The sequence below is a fragment of the Xyrauchen texanus genome, chromosome 40 (assembly GCF_025860055.1).
Source record: "Xyrauchen texanus isolate HMW12.3.18 chromosome 40, RBS_HiC_50CHRs, whole genome shotgun sequence".
Lineage (NCBI taxonomy): Eukaryota > Metazoa > Chordata > Actinopteri > Cypriniformes > Catostomidae > Xyrauchen > Xyrauchen texanus.
Window position 1 is genome coordinate 10920427 of NC_068315.1, and position 22205 is coordinate 10942631.

General features: G+C 37.9%; 1 protein-coding gene across 2 annotated transcripts; it reads right to left on the minus strand.

Moving 5' to 3' along the window:
• Positions 1 to 291: 291 nt before the first annotated feature.
• On the minus strand, positions 292 to 22190 carry LOC127633239 (E3 ubiquitin ligase RNF157-like). Of its 2 annotated transcripts, XM_052112180.1 has the most exons (20): positions 21725 to 22190; positions 20057 to 20175; positions 18775 to 18863; positions 15861 to 16007; positions 15578 to 15695; positions 15335 to 15401; positions 14998 to 15041; positions 14784 to 14831; positions 13888 to 13959; positions 13566 to 13725; positions 12978 to 13090; positions 11451 to 11686; positions 11119 to 11221; positions 10722 to 10830; positions 10448 to 10629; positions 7183 to 7242; positions 7022 to 7070; positions 5877 to 5996; positions 4713 to 4747; positions 3250 to 3388 (listed from the first exon to the last, which is right to left on the minus strand). In XM_052112180.1, the coding sequence occupies exons 1-19, from the start codon at positions 21810 to 21812 to the stop codon at positions 4713 to 4715; spliced, it is 1959 nt and encodes a 652-aa protein (XP_051968140.1). In that variant the 5' UTR covers positions 21813 to 22190; the 3' UTR covers positions 3250 to 3388. The 2 variants fall into 2 exon arrangements, with proteins under 2 accessions (XP_051968139.1, XP_051968140.1); XM_052112179.1 differs by lacking the exon at positions 4713 to 4747 and having other exon boundaries at positions 292 to 3388.
• Positions 22191 to 22205: the final 15 nt, after the last annotated feature.

Genomic DNA, 22205 nt, shown 5'->3' on the forward strand with positions numbered 1-22205 from the left:
AGGGACGTTTGCCCTTGATGCTTTGTTGCTTTGTATAAAAGCATTTGCCAAATACAGTAAATAACATTTAAAAAGGGTTCCCAGTCTGCATAACTGCACAAGTTGCCTCCCAATCCCAACTCTGGTGCCTGTGACTGTTTTATAAATTAGACAATAATCTGTGTGTTTTCTGTGGGACAGCTTAAAATAAGTGTTCACTTTTGGAAATGGCAAAAAAAAAAAAAACAACATATATTTAAAAAATCAATCATCCAGCAATAACATACTCCAAACAAATCTTGTTTTACAGAAAGGGTTTATTGTTTTTTTGTTTTTGTACATGAAGTAATCTTCATTCTATAAAAGTGATATACTGATGCAACCCATTCCTCATGTATCATTAGATTACAGTCACTCCTCCTGGTGCAGAAAGAGGACAGAATAGAATCACAAAAGCAATACAGAAATTGAAAAAACCCTTTGACTTTATCCATGCTCAGTGCATGTCACAGACTGTTCTGGCACCCTCAGGCAAAGCGTTACAGGTAAATCTGACATTCTGTTGTAAAACATTCAATGCATGGCTATGTTTATCTGTATTGTCAACATGCTATTATACCAGTGTATTGCTTGTCTTGTGATTCAGTACCTCTTGCTTACACAGTGATGCAAGCTTAGTATGGAAGGGCTAGATGAATAGTGCAAATGTAAAGGTGGTGGAGGATTCACATTATCTTGTGACTGCAACTACCATGCGTTTACCACATGCACCGCATATTCGCAGTCAACTGGGAAAAATCTACTAGTGCATGTCCCATTGACCTAGAAATGAATCAATTTCACACTATTTAAATGTATACTGCAATAAACAACACAATTAACAGCAATAACAACAATAACAAGAGCTAAGCTAACATAAAAAAAAAATAGAAAATTAAAAGTTTCCACACAAAGGAAAAAGTTTTTTGGTTCTCAAGGTACAATAGACATTTCAAGAGAGATTATATACTGACTATACTGTATGATTGTACTGTGAATCTGATCAGCATATCAGATAGTCCAGAAAAGTTCTTATGATATAAAGAGAACTGGCTCAGCTAAAGAGTTTGGGGGAATGATATTAAAGGTTAAGTGTGTAAAAGTGACACACATCACCTTAAGGATTTGGAAAGAGAACCCACAGAAAGAAAAAAAAAAACAGATCTGTGATTGATTATTTTACTTACAGAAAATCTTTCACTTACAATACACTGGTGCAACATAAAAGAAAGGTAGCTTAAATACTGTTCATTCGGTTTGGCAAAACTGTCAAAAACTGAATGCTGTTGATTGTTTTTCAAGTTAGTGGCACACTTTTCAATGTCTTTCCTACATTTGCAGTTTCATTGTATGTCTTTTCAAATCAAAGGAAAATGGAGCTTAGTAAACACTTTCAGTAAGAGACCCCTATAGATATGGGAAAGTGCAATATACTTTTCAAAAGGAAAACATATCAATGGTACCCAATGTCACTGACAAGTACCTGGTAAAACAGTCAATATCAGTTCAACAACACTCTTCTAAAGAGCTACTTCAGCTTTGCTTCATTCAGGGTTTATCCCTTTTAATACTAAAGTCTTAGGTGCAAAATCACTAATTGAAGAATATACGGTATATGCAAGATTGTACCTAAGACATGAAATTAATACTTGTTTTTTAAACAATGAACAAAGAGCTTGACATTAGCTTTGTAACAGTTAGCATAGCAATATTTGAGGTATGACCACAGATGTGGACCTCATGAGCAGTTTTTCTCAAGCATTTCCCTTGTACAAAAGGTTTCAGAAGGCTCTGCAGAAAGCAGTTCAGTAGCGTCTCCGTGGCCAGTACGATGTGCAACACAGGTTAGGCAGCTCAGTAGCTTTGTGTCTTTTTGACATGTAGGGCTGTACGTAAAGCTCAAAATTAGCTGCAGCAAACTGACAAGGGCAGAAATGTGAGCAAATATGTGTTATTGCTCTGAAGTTTATCTTGTGAAGGATTGATTATGGCGTTTTAAAAATAAATTAGGGCAAAGTAACAACTGAGTTTTTGTGATGATTAGTGAAGTAATGGTGATACAGAAAGCTTAGAGGTGCACTAGATGACTTCTTCCCCATTAAAAAAGTTTGACTTCTAAATAAATTAATTGTAATTTTGAAACATATGTTGACCACTCACATGAGATGAGAACTCTAGTCATATCAGTAACCTTATAAAAGCTGTTTTATTCTACATGGGGACTGCCATTATAGAATCACATGACCAGATGAATACTCCTCACTTAATCTCAGCTGTCTTGCTACTGGACACTTTCACTGTTGGATTACATTAATCATGGCTGATTGTGAACAGTGAATTTCTACAATGATATTTGTAACTGAAAATTATTGATTTTTAATAATACTTCATCCACACCACTAGGTGTCACTGTAAGTGCTGAGTGCACCTTTGAAGTCAACGTGAAATCAAAACCCTATTTACTTTCTTAATGCATGTTCCTGATCATATTGTGAATGATTAATCAGTGCACAATATACCAAATACAAAAAAAACTAAACAGGGAATATGTATTCACTTTGATTTTAACTTCAAAGCTATACCTGAAAATGTTGTTAATTGTGCCCAGGTACTATATCAAGATGGAGATTCATGCAAATGCAGAGTGATATTAATGAGGAAAGTCCCAAGGGGTCCGTTGATTCAGATAACAGTATTTGATGACTATTCAAATCATAACACTGTTTATAGGCGTTATATACGATTGGTGAATTATAGCACAGTGTCAAAACATGTTTTATCTGAGAGTTCACAAAGCATAGTCACACAGCCCTGACATGAAATTAGACTTCTCTCTAAGAGAGAAGAACTAAAATGCTGCTCGGATCAGAGGTTGGAATCTGTACCGTGTCCTTGTTTTTCAGGCTTTCATCAGAGCTGCTTGAGTCATCCCTCCATCTCCACACATGAGTGGGTGGAGTGTTGGTGTAAACATGGTGCTTTACATAAGTATCAACACCAAAAGAGTGCTAAAATATCTATCACAATGGAAAGGGGAAACCACATAGTACATCCTTCAACACCCTTTTGGGATTTGAATCAGGAGATTTCTGCAGTCTGACTTTGAGTGGACACAAGTTTGGGTATAGATGGCATGAAGGCAGAGGAACCTATCCCTCTTTGGAAGAGGTGTAGGTCTGTGCCTGGTGGACTGAGGATAACAGAGAGGTTTACAGAGAATTTCACACAGCAAGGGGTCCACGATGAGATTTGTTCTTGGGGTTTGCCACTATATTGGTGACCCCCTGATCCTCAAGGTTGATGTTGCTGGTGGACACATGTTGAGTCAAAGGATTCTGACCATGACGATAGACATCAAGGTATAACAGACCTAACAGACAGAACAGAGAGAATCCAGGTGAAAAGTTACAGATGAGAGCAGGATTAAAAAAAAGGACCACTCCCAAATGGCACACATCATGTGGACTTTTGGTTTTGAAATGTAGGCTTTCCCATTTATCATGTTAGTTTCAGGAGCATGCTCATGAGCGCCACCTTTACATTTGGCTTTGATGCACAGATTTGTCGAGCCCCTACAGATGCAGACTTTACAGGGGAATATAGCACAACAGCCCATTTGATAGACAGTAGATTCATAAGAGTACAACAAGGGCTAGGGTGCCATTTGGGACAGGGCCAAAGAGGGGAAATAAAAAAAACAAAGAAATAAAAAGTGGTGAAATAAAGAGGGTATGAAGACATTTTGAAAGCTAAAATAGTGATGGGATTGCGTGATAGATATATAGGATAAAGAAAAAAATATCAAAACTTCTCTAGACCTTTTTCTTGAATTGGATCATCCTTTGGAGATCAATGTTAAAATCTGTTCCTCAAGAGGCTAATTTTGCTGAAAAAGGTGAAGTGTGTTATTTAAATTTATAAATACTGTAGTTTCTTCTATTTAATATGAAGAGACAACTAAAAATAGGCCATTTGTAGGGTGATTTCCCCCAAAATTGTAAACTTTGTGGCACTGTGAGGCAATCAGAACATTGTTCTGTTAGTTTGAGCACCTCAACAAGCCAGACACAGAAACATTGTCTCAGTCAATGGTGTGAGATTGAGAGGGGGAGTATTAAAGAAACCTGTTTGAAAACAATAATCATTTTTGCTATTCCTTTTGGTGACACTGGTGGCGTATAAACTTACACACTTCGGCTTTAAAAGCAAGGCACCTTTATCAATTGTTCTGTGAGATTTACAAGATTTATTAATAAATGAAAGGTCCCTCATATAAAATTTACCATGCATCTCAAGCTGAATGATGAAAGGCTCTTTTAACCCAAAAAGGTAAAAAGGGCAAACCCATAAAGAATCTCACTGATGACAATAGTGAATGCTAAAAAGGCAGAGATTTCTTTGTGAATCCGACTTCTGTGCCTTCCCTGCTTCAAAGACCAGCTTGACCAGCATGCAATACCCATGCAGGTCTAAGCTGGTTTACGTTGGTAAGTGCTGGTTTGGTGCTGGTCTAGCTGGTAGACCAGCATAGTCTTTCTTATGAGTTTGGTTAAGCTAGTTTAAATGCCTGGTAGGGTCACCAGCACACCAACAACCCTTGCTGGGGCCCAGCACCCAACACACAACATAAACTGGTGACCAGCATTGCTGGTCTTTTCAGCAGGGTTGTGTTTAAACTTGCTTCAAATCCATACCTATTCCTCAATGTGCATAGGACACGAGTCCTCATCTGTCCATTCCACAGACATCCAGGAAGATAGGGAGAACGAGAGATGGGAAATGATGGAAGGAAAAAAACAAGACAGAAAGAGAGAACAGAGCACATTTACAGCACATCGAGAGAATCGACCATCCACAAAAAAATGAGAGTTGATTGAGAGAGAGAGAGAGAAAAAGGAGAAGCTTTGTGCACTGAGGTGATGAGAGAAGATGATGGTGTCCAGGGTTGTTGTAAGGAATCTGTACTTTAAGTTTACCTGTAAAGCAGTTTATTGAAACTAACCAGGAGCAGCTGCCCCCGTGACCCGACTTCGGATAAGCGGTTGAAGATGGATGGATGGATGGATGGATGGATGGTTGTAAAACTTAGTAGAACATGTCCGTTGTTAATAACCTCTGGTTATTGAGGGAAACTCACTTCATACTGTACACCCACTAAAATTACCTTGAAATCAGTTGGTTAAAAGTACTTGTAAAAATGAAAAATAAAGTTAGTTCTGAGAAAAGGTCATAATTTCTTATAAGATGTTTGAAGATGCCCTTGCTTTGGTATTATGTTGTATTTAATGCAATGACATTCATGCATTTTAATGAGTGGCTCAAGTGTCCAAATACGTTTTGGGGCCACTGTATCTTGTGACCGGTAGTAGTCATGATGAATAGAATTTCTTCCTATCCTTTCTGAGAGAATAATTTATCTGGATGACAGTAACATAGTTGTGAATTGATAGAATATGCTAGCAGAAGAGCTTGTTTAGGCAGAAACACGAAGGGATAAACAAAGTGAAGGGGGATGCAAAGCTACTTTGAGCTGGCAGACACTGAACATGAACTGAACCATTATTATGGCCCAGAGAGATACAGTACATACAAGTCATACACTAAATAAATTCTCTCTTTTACACAAACACACTAACACAAAAGAGGAGGGAATAAAGGCCATGTTGTACCAATTCACGCTAAACAAAATTACAGCAGGGTCAATGTAAGGGAGTGCATGAGCAGAGAAAGCCAGTAGGGTTTCAGAACCAGAGACTCGAAGACTAAAATTCAGATTATTAATTTAAAGGGACACCTTGAAACAACCTCACCCAATCCCTTCCAATCAGAAAGTCCATGTTCCAGAGGTTGCCACTCACCAGCGAAACGGCCATCAGGAGGCTGCTCATTGTCCAAGCCTGTCATACAGTGGGTGTCAGACTGCCCCTGATTGTTATTGTCAAACTCTGGACAAGGGACCTCACTCCACCTGCGCCCACCTGCAAGCGAGGTCAGAGGTCAAACAAGAGCAGCCAAGGCAGAGCAGAGGAGTGTAAAAGCAGCATTAAGGGGGCAAAGCGGTGAGGGGCGCAGGATTTTACTCGGCAGCGGTTAAGTGATGACTGCGGTGGCGTATGCACATATAGTCATATGAAAGCAGAGCGGATGCGATTGGTGCATGCACAGGAACACAACTGATAAAGGCCCTGATACAAACTCTCATTTGCTGACATTATGAACACCAACTATGCACACAACATAAGAAATAAGAGAGGCAGCAATGTCTATGCAAAATGGTAATTCAGTTACAAGACATTAAGAATAAAAATAAAATAAAACACTAAAAGCAAAGCATAAATACAGAAAACGTCTCTTGACATAAAAATATTACAGTAATCCAGTGAAATGGATTGTTCAGCCAAAAGGAAAATTCTGTCATCATTTCATGCTTTTTTTTTCAAACCTGCATGACTTCCTTTCTTCCATGAAGCACAAAAGGAGCAATTAGGCAGAATGACAGCCTCAGTCACCATTAACTTTTATTTTATGAACAAAATATACAGTGTAAGTGAATGGTGATTCTCATTCAGCCTAATGTCTCATTTTGTTTTCCATGCAAAAAAGTAAGTCATATCGCTTTGGAACAACATGAGCGTGAGTAAATGATGAAATAATTTTAATTGATCTGTGAACTATCCCTTTAAAATAACCCTACACTACATGGTAATAAGTAGAAGGCTGGATACCGGATATGTCTTTGAAATTCAGATGCCAAATGTGCTTGTCTGTGGACTGAATAAATAAAACATGAAAATCTCAAATGTGAACTTTATATTTGTTGCGAGCAACCTTTGGCTCACCTGCAAACACAAGTTTTTTAACAAAAGGTGTGTAGGCAGATTTATAAGCTCTTGTGGATGAAGTACCACCTACAGATCACATGTTTGCAGTGTTCTTTCTCCTTAATCTACATGGAGATGTCATAAATACATCCAATAATCATCCTAGTAGAGGTAACAATTACCCTGTTCTTTGGTGGGAGATCCACAATCTTCCTCAGTGACATCATTTCCCTAAGGAACGTAAAAGACACAGCTGAATAATTAACACTGGTATAAAAAGGAAGTAAGTGATTAGGATAAATTAGCTGGCTTTAGAACTGGACAATTTGTTTTAATGTTTCACCTCTGAATCCTGTTCTTCAAGAATGGCAGCCACAAAGTTTTTTGGCTCATTGGGGATTTCCTGCAGAGGACACATTAATTATGGTCTCCACGTAAAGTGCACATTTTAATTTGCACAAACTGCTCCATACGGTAACGTGAAATGTACTGTGTGTGAAAATGACTTTGCATTGTTAATCATAGAATAGCATTTTCATTTATAGTCACATGTAATTTGTTAAGTTACTGGGACAGTATGGCTTGATGCTTGACTTTTTGCACAATGGCAATAGATATTTCAGACCCCTTTCATCATTTGAACCTGCCACATTTTGTTACATGGTTCACACACATTTTTACCAATTAATTTCCATACCGTTTAATTACTTTTCATCAGCTGCTCATGATTACTGTATAAAGATTATACTGACAAAGACCCATTTTAACCAATAAAATATTTGGAGTGTCTATTTACACCCCAGTATAAATAGCATCTGCCACAATGTGCAGCTATTTGTACCCTGATAGTCTGGTAAAACCACAGAAATATACAACAAACTTAACAAAAGGTGTTGCTGGGGACTGGGTAGCTCAGTGAATATTGACGCTGACTACCACCCCTGAAGTCGTGAGTTCGAATCCAGGGTGTGCTGAGTGACTCCAGCCAGGTCTCCTAAACAACCAAATTGGGCCGGTTGCTAGGGAGGGTAGAGTCACATGGGGTAACCTCATCTTGGTCATGATGAGTGGTTCTCGCTCTCAGTGGGCGTGTAGTAAATTGCGCGTGGATCGTGGAGATTAGCATGAGCCTCCAGTGCTGTGAGTCTTCACTGTGTCATGCACAATGAGCCACGTGATAAGATGCGTGGATTGACTGTCCACCCGGATTGAGATGAGTAACCGCACCACCACGAGGACTTACTAAGTAGTGGGAATTGGGTATTCCAAAATTGGGAGAAAACAAACAAACTAAAAAAACAATAGGTGTTGTTGCAGTGGTGTGGGGTGTAAGGACTGTGTGTGAATGTGTTCTGTAGTCCTAACCATCGCGGTTTGAATCTGTTATTTTCATTTTCCTATCTGATTTCCTGTTTTCACTCTTAATATTTATTTTAATACTACTTTTCAAATTTTATATAAATGTTGATTTGTCGAGGAGTGCAGAGAACAGTTTGATCTAGAGGCACGGTCTGTCGATCAGACTCGTTCCCATGGCTCAGCATCGTTGTGTGTACAGCTGTGGCCAAAAGTATTGGCAGTGGCATAAATTTTGTGTTTCGTTTCTGCTTCAGGTGTTGTGGTATTTATTCACATTATTTCTAGATTATTGTGCAGAGTGATCAGATGCATTTTAAATAATTGCAAAAAGCTTCATTGCCCAAAAAAAGGAACTTTATCACAAAAACCCAAATTTCACTGTTTTTTGTCCCTGGCACAAAATGACCAGCTAACATCATTCATTAATCATATCAGCAGCACCTGGGAAAGTGTGAACGAGTACTAGTCAGGTGAAGTGGTGGTGGTGTAGTGGGCTAAAGCACATAACTGGTAATCAGAAGGTTGCTGGTTCGATCCCTACAGCCACCACCACTGCAAGGCACTTAACTCCAGGTTGCTCCAGGGGCATTGTCCCTGTAATAAGTGCACTGTAGGTCGCTTTGGATAAAAGCGTCTGCCAAATGCATAAATGTAAATGTAAAATGTAGGTGAAATCACTCTATCATTCTGATTTGATTATAAGAGCAGACTGATTGCTATAAAAGGAGGGAAGAAGTGCTTCCAATCATTGTGTTCTTGTTTGCAATGGTAACTTTCTTTTCTAAAGAAAGATGTGCAGCCATCGTCGATTTTCATCAAAATGTCCTCACGTGCAAGGAAATTGCTGCAAAGAATATTGCACCTGAAAGAACCACTTACTGGATCATCAAGAACTTCAAGGAGAGAGGTTCAACTACAGTGAAGAAGGCTTAAGGACATGCCAGAGTGTCCAGCAAGTAACAGGACCGTCTCCTCCTGAGGAGTCAGCTATGGAATCGTGTCACCACCAGTGCAGAGCTTGCTCAATATTGGCAGCAGGTTGGTGTGAGTGCATCTGCACGCACAGTGAGGCGAAGACTTTTAGACAATGGCCTGGTGCTCAAGAAGCAGCAAAGAAGCCACTTCTATCCAAGAGAAACTTCAAGGACAGACTGAAATTCTGCAGGAAGTACAAAGATTGGACAGCAGATGAAGCCCCTTCCGACTGTTTGGGACATCTGGAAAATCAATAGTCCGGAGAAGAAAGGTGAACGCTACCATGAGTCCTGTGTCGTGCCAACAGTGAAGCATCCTGACCATCCGTATGTGGGGTTGCTTTTCATCCAAGGGAGTGGGCTCTCTCACAATTCTGCTATAAAACACTGCCATGAATAAAGAATTGTTTCAAAACTTCCTGCAAGAGCAACATCTCCGAACGATGCAGGAGCAATTTTGTGATGATCCGTGCATTTTCCGGCATGATGGAGCACCATGTCACAAGACAAGTGTAATAATGAAGTGGCTCGGAGATCAATACATTGAAAATTTGAATCTGTGGCAAGGTAACTCCCCGGATCTTAATCCCATAGAGAACCTGTGGACAATCCTCAAAAGGTGAGTGGACAAGCAGAAGCCCATAAATTGTGATCAACTCCGAGCACTAATAAGGCAAGAATGGATCCCCATAAGTTAGAATTTGATCCAGAATATCCAGCATGCCATGGCAAATTGCAGAGGTTATGAAGAACAAGGGTCAACACTGTAAATATTGACTCTTTGCATATATTCAATGTTTTTGCCAATAAAAGCCTTTAAAACTTATGAAATGCTTATCATTGTTTTCCAGCATACCATGGAAACATGTTAAAAAATTATCTACAAATACTGAAGCAGCAAACTTTGCTAAAGTTTTAAACAAAATGTATGTCACTGCCAATACATTCGGCCACAGCTGTAGATTACATTACTGTATTACTAATATTGTAGTAACCATGTTTTGTTTTGGCAGAAACAATAGTTTTAATGCAATTAACCATGCTGTTACCACAGTAACTCAGTGGTAATATAGTAACAATGATTAAGCTCTTCTATTTATAAATACACGTGTGTGAAATTGAGTAAGCTTTTTTCCAAGTCCATTTAGAAGTCTATTGAATGTTGTTTGATGATGGGGTGGTGAAAAAAATATACTATCAGAATCAGGACAGCATGTGAAGATAGCAAGCATCAGTGAATGAAATATCTTGTTTCCAGGAATTCAACCCCCTTACCTCACCCTCATGCTGGGAAGGGGCCCTGCTCTCTGCTGGGGTCTCAAGGGGCTCTTCTCCCTCTGCCCCAGCCATGTAGGAGCCAGACATGGAAGATAGTGTGTCAGTGCTGATCTGAGAGTGCTGGCTATGAGATGACGCCATTGACATCACAGACTGGGCCAGACTGCTGCTAACTGGGTCTTAACAAGAGAGGAAGTGACAAGCAAATGTAAATGAGGGTGCTCTGGTGCAAGTTACAGTGAGTTAACTTAAGTGCACTGAAGAGTTGTACCCTCTGGGGAGGTGATAGTGGAGGAGAGAGGGGTCCCACTGCAGGAAGACTGATCTATGGCTCCCGAAGATGACAGGGTGAGGTTGTCACTTTCTGGAGTCACTCCAGACTGCCGCAGAATACAGAACAAAATATAATATAATATTTACTGTACATACTGTGTGTGTGTATATATATATATATATATATATATATATATATATATATATATATATCATATATATCAAGGGCCCTTAAGATTAACATAACTTAATATTTTATAATGATGTCAAAACTATATGCCTAAAATATATTTTATGCTATGTACATGAGTAACATAACTTTGTCATTTAGGTGATGCTTGGATTGATCATTGTAAAAGGTATAAATGCTATAGATGTATTGGAGATGTTTTTACCTCTTGCTGTTCTGCATGCAGTTTTCTCCTGCACGTTTGCATCTCACTACATGACTTCTCGTCCTCCTCCTCTGGCAGCACTGAAGAATTCTGGGAGAGAGATCTAGAGATATACCAGAATACATGATTAGCATCCACTCTCATATGCCTTTTTTATACCTGCCATAATTTAACCTTCACATGAAAAAAAAAAAAGAAGCCTTATTTTCAAAATACCAAGCCAATTTTTTGTAGACATTAATTAAAAAATCTTTTTTTTTAAGTACAGTAACACTGAAATGCAACACCACTTTGTGCTCAATGCCTTAATATTTCACTTAGGGCTCACTTACTTAGAGACACTCTTCTTGTGTTTCACATTCTGGCTAGAGTTGACAGAGTGTTCTAGTGGAGAGAGGGGGCGTGTGGGCGTGTGGTGGCTATCACTGGCATATGTGGGCACAGATCCAGAAACATGGCCCCTGGTGAGGCCCTCAATTGGAGGAGCAGATGGAGACGGGTTCAGGGGCCCATTCAAGGCCTCTAACAGGGACACAGCTTCATAGCCTGGTGGGATGTGCTCTGATGCCTGCAGTAAACATTAATGTGGCCATGAAGAGCAGTACAGCTTAGAAGCTTCACAATCTATCAACAGTGGCAATGCACTACTACTTAATCTACTGCGCCATGAGAGTTGTGAGTTTTCAGTCTTAGAAGAAATAAAAGACTGGGAACTGCAAAATAAGTAAGGGATAATGTACAGTCAGCAGGTCGTCATCACAAATAGACCCTGACAGGGTGATCAAATATTGTACTGGACTGAAAGTACAATATCATGCTTAAAGGAATTGTTTACCCAAAAATGAAAATTCTCTCATTACTTACCCTCATGTCATCCCAGATGTGTGTGACTTTCTTTCTTCTGCACAACACAAACAAAGATTTTTGGAAGAATATCTCAGCTTTATAGGTCTATACAATGTAAGTGAATGGTGACCAAAACTTTTAAGCTCCAAAAAGCACATAAAGGCAGCATAAAGGTAATCCAGAATCCAGAATCATGAAGTTATCCGATCAGTTTTGGATAAGAACAGAAAAAAATATAACTCTTGACATCTGCAGTCTCCTTGGCAATCATGATTTCAAGCTCGATTACACTTCCTAGTGTCATCTAGCACTCTGCGTATGCATCAAGCACAAGGAAATGCAATTGAGCTTGAAATCGTGACTGTGCATAGAGGATACAATGGCAAGATGTACAGTGAAAAAGAGTCTTATGGATTACTTCTATGCTGCCTTTACATGCTTTTTGGAGCTTCAAAGTTTTGGTCAACAGTCACTTGCATTGTATGAACCTACAGAGCTGAAATATTCTTCTAAAAATCTACAATAGTGTTCTGCAGAAGAAAGAAAGTAATAAAGACATTGGATGGCATGAGGGTGAGTAAATGATGGAAGAATTTTCTTTTTTGGTAAAACTATTCCTTTAATACTTTGCTACTTACAAATAAGTAAATAAATGGACTTAAAATATTGATTTATTAGTTACAATTATTTTCTTATGTGAGAAGAAAGAAACCACAGGGTGTCACAAGAGACATAAAATTAGCACAGTGTGGGAGATTGGTTGCCAGGGACAACAATCAAATCGACAGTTTATCTGTCATTATAAAAAAATATTTGACAACAGAATGCAGCAATTTACCAATCAGAATCAAGTACACTGTGGGCTCTCCCACTGCAATGACATCATTCTGTAGGAAATGCTGGCCTCAATGCACCAGATTAGGCTGCCTGAACAAATTTTTTTAGCTGCTATGAATAAAGCACTGTATGAGCTCTGTGAAGCAAACAGGAATGAAGCAGGTTTAGTATGTTACCGAGTGCTCCTCTGAATCTGAGGTCTGGGAGGTAATGACAGGGTTGAATCCAGTTGGAGTAAGTGGGCTCAGTTTTTTCCTCATTGCTCGGATCTGAAGAAGGGCACGAAATGCTACAGGGATTAAAAGAAGAACATCTTAAATCATTTATGCTGCAGGAAAGTCAAAGATTTTAGCCAAAACAATACAATGAAAACAACACACGCTTGGATGAACTGCTTAATTAAATGTATTTTGTGGAAAATGTGTGTCAATGTTTCTATACTGACAAGACAAATAATTTCATGAATAAATAAAGTTTTTAATCAATGAATGAGGTTGAATCCCCAGAAAACGGCAAACATTGTGGCTCTGTGGTGCTTTTTATGTTTAAGAATCCCGACCAGCCCGACATAGCAACACTGGATCAAACAATTGCATGAGTTTGGGGCGGTACGATCTGTTTATCCAAACAATTGCAGATGTGGGGAGAGTTCGAGAACTTTTTTGAAGCATACATTATTAATGCAATTCCAAAAAGTGTAATAAAATTACACAATTCACCTCTAAACAATAAAGAATGAGTCTGGTACATGAGTTGGTGCTTACGTAATCGACAGATGGGGCAACAGTTGGCCTGGTAACGCAGTGTGTCTGCACAGGCATTGCACAGGCACAGGTGTCTGCAGGGTAGGATCAGTGTGTCCCGCACATCCGACAAACACACCACACATTCAGCGCTGTTGTCGCTAATCTCATCTTCAGCCACCTGTAACATTTTGATACTAATTAAGGGATTAAAGCAGTGACAGAGCTTGTACTTCTGCCTTAATGTGGACATTTCTGGTAACAATTACACTGAGAATAGTTTGAATAAATGTTTCATACCAGAAAGAATTGTTTCTTTCTGTAAATGTGGATGATGACTTACTTTTGATTCTTGGCTGTTGTATTTGTTCTCTATACCATAGATTTCCTGCAACAGGTAACTAACACCATCCACCTAAGATAAATTCAGCACAAAAGAGATGTTAGGCTGAGTTGACCTCAGTCACCATTCACTTTGATTGCATTTATTTTTTTACATAAAATGAAAGCAAAGGGGTGACTTATGGTGTGTTCACATACAACGCAAAGAAAATTTGGATTATAAATGTGCTTGAACCCGCGAGTATTCCCCCTTCTCTTCCGGAAAAGGCCAGAAGGAGGGGCTTCTACGACTTGGTTCATAGTAAAGTACAACCAATAGCTGGAATCAAGTAGACGCGCATATTTTCAGAACTTACCAGGTAGTCCAACTTCCTCGCTCAGTTTCCACCAAGCGATGTCTTTTTTCGTCCGGTCTCTGTACAATTCCGTGTGCCCACACAACGCTACAAAAAATGTTTAAACTTATGCTACTACGTTAGTGACATCCAGACAATTTCAATGCTAATAGGCTTTTGTGACAACGCGGCATGCATATTTTTCACTCAAGTTGAAAAATTTAAATTCGCACAAATACGCGTTGTATGTGAATGCACCATAAGACTGTCAGTCCCTAACATTTTAACATTTCTATTTTTCTTCCATGAAAGAAAGAAAGTCATACAGGATTTGGAACAATATGGGGGGATTTAATTTTTAGGTGAACTATCCCTTTAAGAGATTAAAGTTGGATAATTTGGAAATATACCTTGGGATATTAAGAAACACTTGGCAAATCCAAGTAAGACTAATAGCAGCCATTTAATCTAACTTGTCCTTATGTTTTAATTGTTCTCTTTTCTTTTCTTATTCAATGCTTTAGGAATTCTTATCCAGTAACTAGAAAAATGTAGCACTTGCAACTTGTTTCTGTTTCAGAGGTTTCACACAGAAACTTCCATCCACGTGCTAGGGGAAAAGGAAAGAAATATTATGAGAAACCTGTATGCAGTTCCTATTGTTCATGTTTTCTATATAGAGGTAATATGAATACGCAAATTTAAAAACAGGCATTAAGATCATGAACGACATAAGTCTATATACTACAGTTCTTTTATAAACACAAAAAACATACCTTCTCAAAGGTTGCAAGAAGAACATGGGAATGTCCCAAGTGCTCTGAAGAATAACAAAAAACATGTGGTGCAGATGCTGAATAGCAATAGGTTTCCAGTTTCTTATGAAATCACATAGGACAGAGGTTCTCAATCAGTAGTAACCAGCAGTGTTGTAGTACTCGAGTCCAGGACTTGGACTCGGATGACATTTGCACATTGCCGAAAACAATTGTTGTGATTATGTGGCATTTAGATGTTCTGATTGGATCAAAAGTGGTGCTTTGCCTGAAAAGTCTGAGAACCACTGACATAGGGCATTTTTGACAGATGATTGCAATAATGACATCAACTCACCATCTCCCTCATCCACTACTGCTTGTACAACCATGGGGTAGATGTCTCTATCCATGTCAAACAAAAGCTGTGTAACAACAAACTACAATTAGTAGATTAAACCAAAAGGACATGCATTATGAATAAATCAATGAATTCTTAAATGAGATGCATGACTTCCATTCCAATCTAACTTATTTAACCTCTCTCAGAAAAATCAAAACACACATAAACACAAAAGGACATAGCTAACAAAAGTGTTACCTCCTCATCTGCCCACTCTAATAAGTTGACATAATGGGAGGGCAAACAGAAATGTTGGCAGACTCCGCGTTTGAAATGAACCGTCTCTGACTGCAGAGAGCTGTCCTGCGGCAAGTATCTGTCAACATACACAATGCATCGAGCAATACAAATGAAAACCTCCAAATTTGCTGTCACTCCGTTCTTGCAGCACTCTGATCAAGTGGCAAAGGTTGAGTTTAAAGTGTTTTGTAAATAAATACAAAAAAACTATGAGGAAACTTGTGATTAATGCTTAACTTACATTGGCACACCATTGTGAAACTCTTCAATGGCTTGGTAGTATATAGTAATGGCAACTTGTGTGTCAGCATCAAAGGAAAACTCAATATTGTAGCAACTGTGGCTTTTTCCAACATCCTGTCCAGGCAGATTCATGTCTTCACTACATCTGCAGTCAAAAAGACACATTTTATTGGATGCCCAGTAAAGATTTACTGAAAAATGTTAATCATATATTTAACAATTAAAACACTAGTTTTGTGATTATTATGTGACTAACATGGAAGCATATAAAAGATATCTTAAAAGACAAGATAGCCACAAAATGAAAATTTTGTCATTATTTTCTCACCTTTATGTCATTCAAAACCAGTATGCAATTACAATCAGCGACTGAAAATGTTCCAAGGTACGAAAATAAAAATAAAAATTTTGTTTTGGAGCAGAATGTAACCGTCTTTTCATTGTTCCGGAGTGAAAATGTTATTTTAAATGTTGGTTACCGCTTAATAACTGGATAATTTTGTTCCAATATTATTTTTCATGAAACCAAAGTCTAAATGGTTTATCACAGTAAATCTTTGAAATTCTGTTGCCCAAAAAATGGGTCTCTCTTTTTAGTTGAACATAAGCATGTCAAAGGAATGAAGTTCTGAAGGAAACCGCTGCATCACACATTTCTTTGCCTTAATGCACCTTGTGGATGTATCCTTCTGTGACATGCTAAAAATCTTTTAGACAACTACAGTATATATAATTACTATGTAAACATGCACGGTTAATCCAGATACAGGGAGAAGACATGTTTCCTAGTATTTACTGAATTATTGTAAGATATAATACATTAATACAGATTTGATGCTGCCGGGTTCTGACCGAGAGGCAGATCTGTAATTAAAACAAACAAATTAAATAATTATTCGATAAATATTAAATTTTTTAAATAAAATAATTCTGCCTGTGTATGATGACATTTAGTCCAAACACGCCCAAGCAGTGTGTGCATGCATGCAGGACAGAGAGATTTTGACAATTAATTGATTTAAGATGGCCAGATGTATTATTGAAATATTTGAAATATTTTGGGTATATATTTACAGTATATTTATTGAAAAGATATCATTTTATATAAGTTACTGTATACTTTTCTTGTTATGAATTCTATGCTGATAATACCCCCACACAAGAAAAAAATGTAATTGCTTATTTTCACTTATTTTTGTTATGTGAGGCAAGTCCCTTAGCTTGTTATTCCAGACCAGGCAGGGTGCGAATTACAAAATGAATTCAGGGGGATCAGAGCGGTGGCGGAGCGGTTGGTGGTGTTGTTGTTGGGGTTTATGATTAAATACACTTTACGTTAAGGTTGTATATGTTAACACATGGGCATGTAATGTATTACATTCCAAATTATGTTTCAAGAAATAATAATTAATATTTATTTCATGCATTTGTTCATCTTGGAATTTTTGGTTTGTGTTAATTTATAGTACAATATTGTTCATTGTTAGTTAATGTTAGTTCTTAATGATGTTAAATTACTAATTGTTAATATTAAACTGTATTAGTGTATGTAGAAATTGACACACCGTATACCATGATTACATTTTTTTATTTTTCATGTTAATTAATTGTGTAATGTTAAAGACATGACATAACCTTACTGTAATGAGTTACTAATACAATTAATAAGAAACATTTTATTGGTTCAAAAAGTGCATTTGTGAGTAGGGTTGTTAGAATATATACCATCAGGATATTTATTGAATAAATAAATGAGTTATTTATTCATTATTCTTAATAATGTTATTCTGACCAGAGGCCTGGGTAGATCAGCGAGTATTGACACTGACTAACACCCCTGGAGTCGCGAGTTTGAATCCAGCGTGTGCTGAGTGACGCCAGCCATGTCTCCGAAGCAACCAAATTCGTCTGGGAGGGTAGAGTCAAACGGGGTAACCTCCTCATGGTTGTGATTATTGGTTCTCGCTCTCAATGGGGCGCGTGGTATGTTGTGCGTGGATCGCGGAGAGTATGATAAGATGCGCGGATTGGCTATCTCAGAAGCGGAGGCAACTGAGATTTGTCTTCCGCCACCCGGATTGAGGTAAGTAACCGTGCCACCATGAGGTCCTATTAAGCAGTGGGAATTAGGCATGAAAAATTGGAGAGAAAAGGGGATTACATTTTTTTTTTTTTAGGATTCTGTAGGACTTGAGAACATTTATCTTATTTTCATTTCAAAAAGAGCACTAGTTTTGTTTCTTTCTTTTTCTTTCTACCGGCCAATGTTGATTCTGCGAAAACACGCCCTGAGCCTATTATTGTTCCTATAGCAACAAACGGAACGGTCTCATTGACAGCTTTGTTGTTAGATTAGTGGTTATTTTTCGTTATTTCAGCAGACAGCTTGCCTTATGCATTTGAATCATCAGCATTAAGTTAGAGAGGGTGAACTTTATCTTTCAACTGACCACAAGAATTTAGACACATTCGTTGTGTTCTGTCATGCACGGAATGAATGTGTGTCCTTGAACGAGCGTTTTTCTTTTCAGCGCATTCAATTGATCTGCTCAGGCAATGTCAATGGTATGACCCATTTTAGGGGTGGCCCAGATTACAACTTAATATCAAGCACAGCTATAGAAATGTACATATTTATAATTAACGCTTCATATTACGAGTACATTTGGGGGGTTCAAGCCTTGATTAGGGGGGTCAAACCCACCCAAAACCCCCCACGATTCACACCCTGAGACCAGGTCCCTGAGAGATTTGGTAACACTGCTAATGGTATATCACCCATGAAGGAAGTAAAATGTGTTTAAAACTAAATGAGGGTAAAGTAAATTATGACAGAATTTTCATAGTTGTGGGAACTAATCCTTTGAAAGCTTTACCAGATGTAGTAAAGATAATTGGAAGGGAAATATCACCGGACAAGTCGTAGAGTGTCTTTGCGGATGTTGATGAGACTGCGGAGGGTCTTGACTGGCTCTTGAGGAGGTGGAGCATTGTACGGGAACTACAAATCATAAACAACAGAAATAATTGATTATAATACACAGCAAAAAGACTCTGAGGAGCATTTTGCCCTGTTTTATCAGATCACATATCAAAAGCACACGTCCGATCTACTGTGAAACTGAAAGATAATCTGGAAACAAAGCCACAGTACAAGGTGTACACTGATCTCTGGACAAGCTGTTGTGTTGATACATGTGTGCACATCCACGTGCCGGAGAAACAGCAGGCGAGTGTTTAGCTTGTGGGTCAACACTGGTGGGTGATCCTGTTGCCCTCCCTCCCTCCTGGGACTTTAGCATGAATGTGGCTCTCTGTATTATTTGCGGTAAGCCGTTGCTTAAATCCACAGCATCACTAGTCTAGAAGCCTATCTGCTTACAGACAGGCCTAGCAGTTAATAAACAAGAATAGACATCAAAATCAGGATAAAAGAACGACTATACAATTAAAGGTAACCCTTTAAAATAAGGTTCCATTTGTTAACACTAGTTAATGTATTATGAACTAACAATTGAACAATATAATATTAAAGCATTTATTAATCTTTGTTAATGTTAGTTTATAAAAATAAAATTGTTAGTTCATAATGCATTAACTAATGTTGACAAATACAACTTTTGATTTTAAAGATTCATTAGTCTACACTTAAATTAACATTAACCAAGATGAATAAATGCTGTAAAAGTATTGTTCATTTTTAGTTAATGTTAACTAATGTAGTTAACAAAAGTTAACAAATTAAACCTGTAAATTGTTACCCAACTACAAGTGGCAAATTGGGCCTGAATTACACTTGTACACGTATATATAATCCAGTAAATTATACAAGTTTCCACTAATAAACATTAATTTGCTGTAAACTACCCTGCATACTGAATGACAGCTCTAAGAAGATCAAATACAAGTCAACAATATAATGAAAATATCTATTTTAAAGGCTATTTTGTGTATATTCATGTGAATGTATGCATTCATTTGAATACATATTAAATGGAATACATTTCTAAATCAATTATTTTAAAAATGCATATGATTTATATGCTTTGCAATGCATGGAAACTGGAAATGAGATAGCACAAGATACAATTATTGAATTGAACACAATTACTGGTGTGATGACCTTATATAATAATCACACCCAATTGGCTAAATCTAATCTAAATATGTTCAGGAATTTAAGTACAATCTTACCACTACTGGTCTATTGCCAAGGAAGTTGAGGTCAGTGTTTTCACCAAAGAGGTAACCTTCAGGATGAGTTGAATCAAACTTCTCTCCTCCCATAATAAAATGGCTAGCAAAATAACTTCCTATATGGTAAAGAACAGATCATCATTACAGATCATGAAGATTCAATTTGACAGGGACAACAGTGTTGCAAAATGTTCAGAATTCCTGATTCCAAAATGTTATCAACATGATAAAGCACTTATTGTCACCTACAAATCTTTTGACTGGTAACCTAAATAGGGGCTTCATATGTGCTTTACTCAACATCTAAATTAAATGGTTAAAAAATATTATGTGACATGACAGAAGCAACTTGACTACATTAGTTTTAAACCAATAAATAATAATAAATGAAGATTGGGTCAGACCAATCATCAAAATAAATGACCAATCAGATGCAAAATAAAACTAACTGCTCCATTCCTCCAGAGATATAACTATTTTGGAGGCACATATAGAAGAGACTAGAGAAACAAACAATATTAAAGAAAGATAAGCTCAAGGGCAGAGAATTCAGGCTATACTGCCACAGAAAGACACAAGAGTAGATGGATGAACAAGCACAAAACTGGAGCATCAGGTAGCAAGAATCAGGAACATGTCCCAGGCTGCACATATAGAGTATCTGTTCACTTGTTGTTAACATATCAACATTCATCTTCTCAATGTTAGCCCTGTCTGTCTGCTCAAATTTCTTAAGATTTGTAAAACAAGCAGTCATTGGAGCCCATTATCTCCCAAGCTTGATTGAGTGTTTTGCATTTCCTAAACCTACAGGAATGGTCACAGAAAACAAAGGTGTTAAGTTAACGTAACGTGTTAAGTTACCTGAAGGTATCCAAACCAAAATCATCATCATAACTAAATACTTTTGCCTGCCCTGCAGTAGACAATGATGCTTCCGATTCACTTTAATTCCTGAATGTTGAGTATAAAAACATGCAAGCTATAAATTACATTTACATTTAGTAATTTAGCAGACGCTTTTATCCAAAAGCGACTGACAAATGAGCATAGCAAGCAATGTGTTATACAAAAGTCAATAATATCTGCAGTATCGCACTGCCAAGTTATCAAAGTGGCTGTAACAGAACAGAAGCTAGCGTAGAAGAATAACATGTATAAGAAGTTTTATTATTTTTATTGTGACATATTTCAGTAGACACAGCACTACTGGGAGTGATGCGCTTTATAGCAATGTAAAGGCAAGCATCTATGGGTCTGGCTGACCAGGGGCCTGACAGACTTGCTGACCAAGTAACAGTGGGTGGTGGCCCAGTCTCTTTGGGGGTAAGTTGAAAAGACCCCTTCATTTCAAAGCAAGAAAATTAGGCTATTCAATCTGTACAAGCTTGAGTTTCTCCATTGGGCCTAACAGACTTTTATTACAGGGTAGTGTCACAGGTTATACTAATACTTCTACTGTTAACTTATTCTGCCAATAATAATAATAACAACAATTATAATACGAATATATATATATGCGTGTGTGTGTGTGTGTGTGTGTGTGTGTGTGTGTATCGTATATGTATATTCTCATAGTATTTATTTTATTTCGTTTACTACTATTTATTATAATTTTATTTTTTAATTATATATTAAGATAGAATATTTATTATTTTTCCTCACCGGTTTTGGGTGGATATCTGTACACAGAATTGGACTGAATATCGACCTCCTCCACTCCGGCATTCTGACGGCTTGTCAGAGCTCCCATTTCATACAGCCTACAATTAAAATAACACTGAATGATTGCAATCCTATAGCAGCGACGTGTTCTTTGTGCAAAAATACCCGTTGTTTGTTCTTCTATATTTTTCTACAATGCACAGGATTAGTTGGTGCTCTTAATGCCCTATAAGATTCACACAGAGTCCCACAGTCGTTGTTTTGTCTGCAGACACAAGCTGCTATTGAGGTCCTTCTACAAGGCTCTCTGCCTCTCTTCCCGTGGTCAGCATCGTTTTGCCATGTTGCGGCGTAAATCACGCCTTCAAAGCCGAGAGAGATGCTCTCTATTTGACAAGTTTCTCGGTATGTTTATCATCATCCCTGTATCCTCTGTTCTCCGAGCACTTGAGAGATGGGATGCGGATGCCTATCAGCGCCA

Bases quoted from the DNA above. Each gene is read 5' to 3' on its own strand.
- LOC127633239 (XM_052112179.1), bottom strand. From the start codon at position 21,812: ATGGGAGCTCTGACAAGCCGTCAGAATGCCGGAGTGGAGGAGGTCGAT. The intron at 11,687-12,977 runs GTAACATACTAA...TGTTTACTGCAG, and splicing joins CAGATTCAGAGGAGCACTCG to GCATCAGAGCACATCCCACC. The intron at 10,831-11,118 runs GTAAAAACATCT...ATTCTGCGGCAG, and splicing joins TGCATGCAGAACAGCAAGAG to TCTGGAGTGACTCCAGAAAG.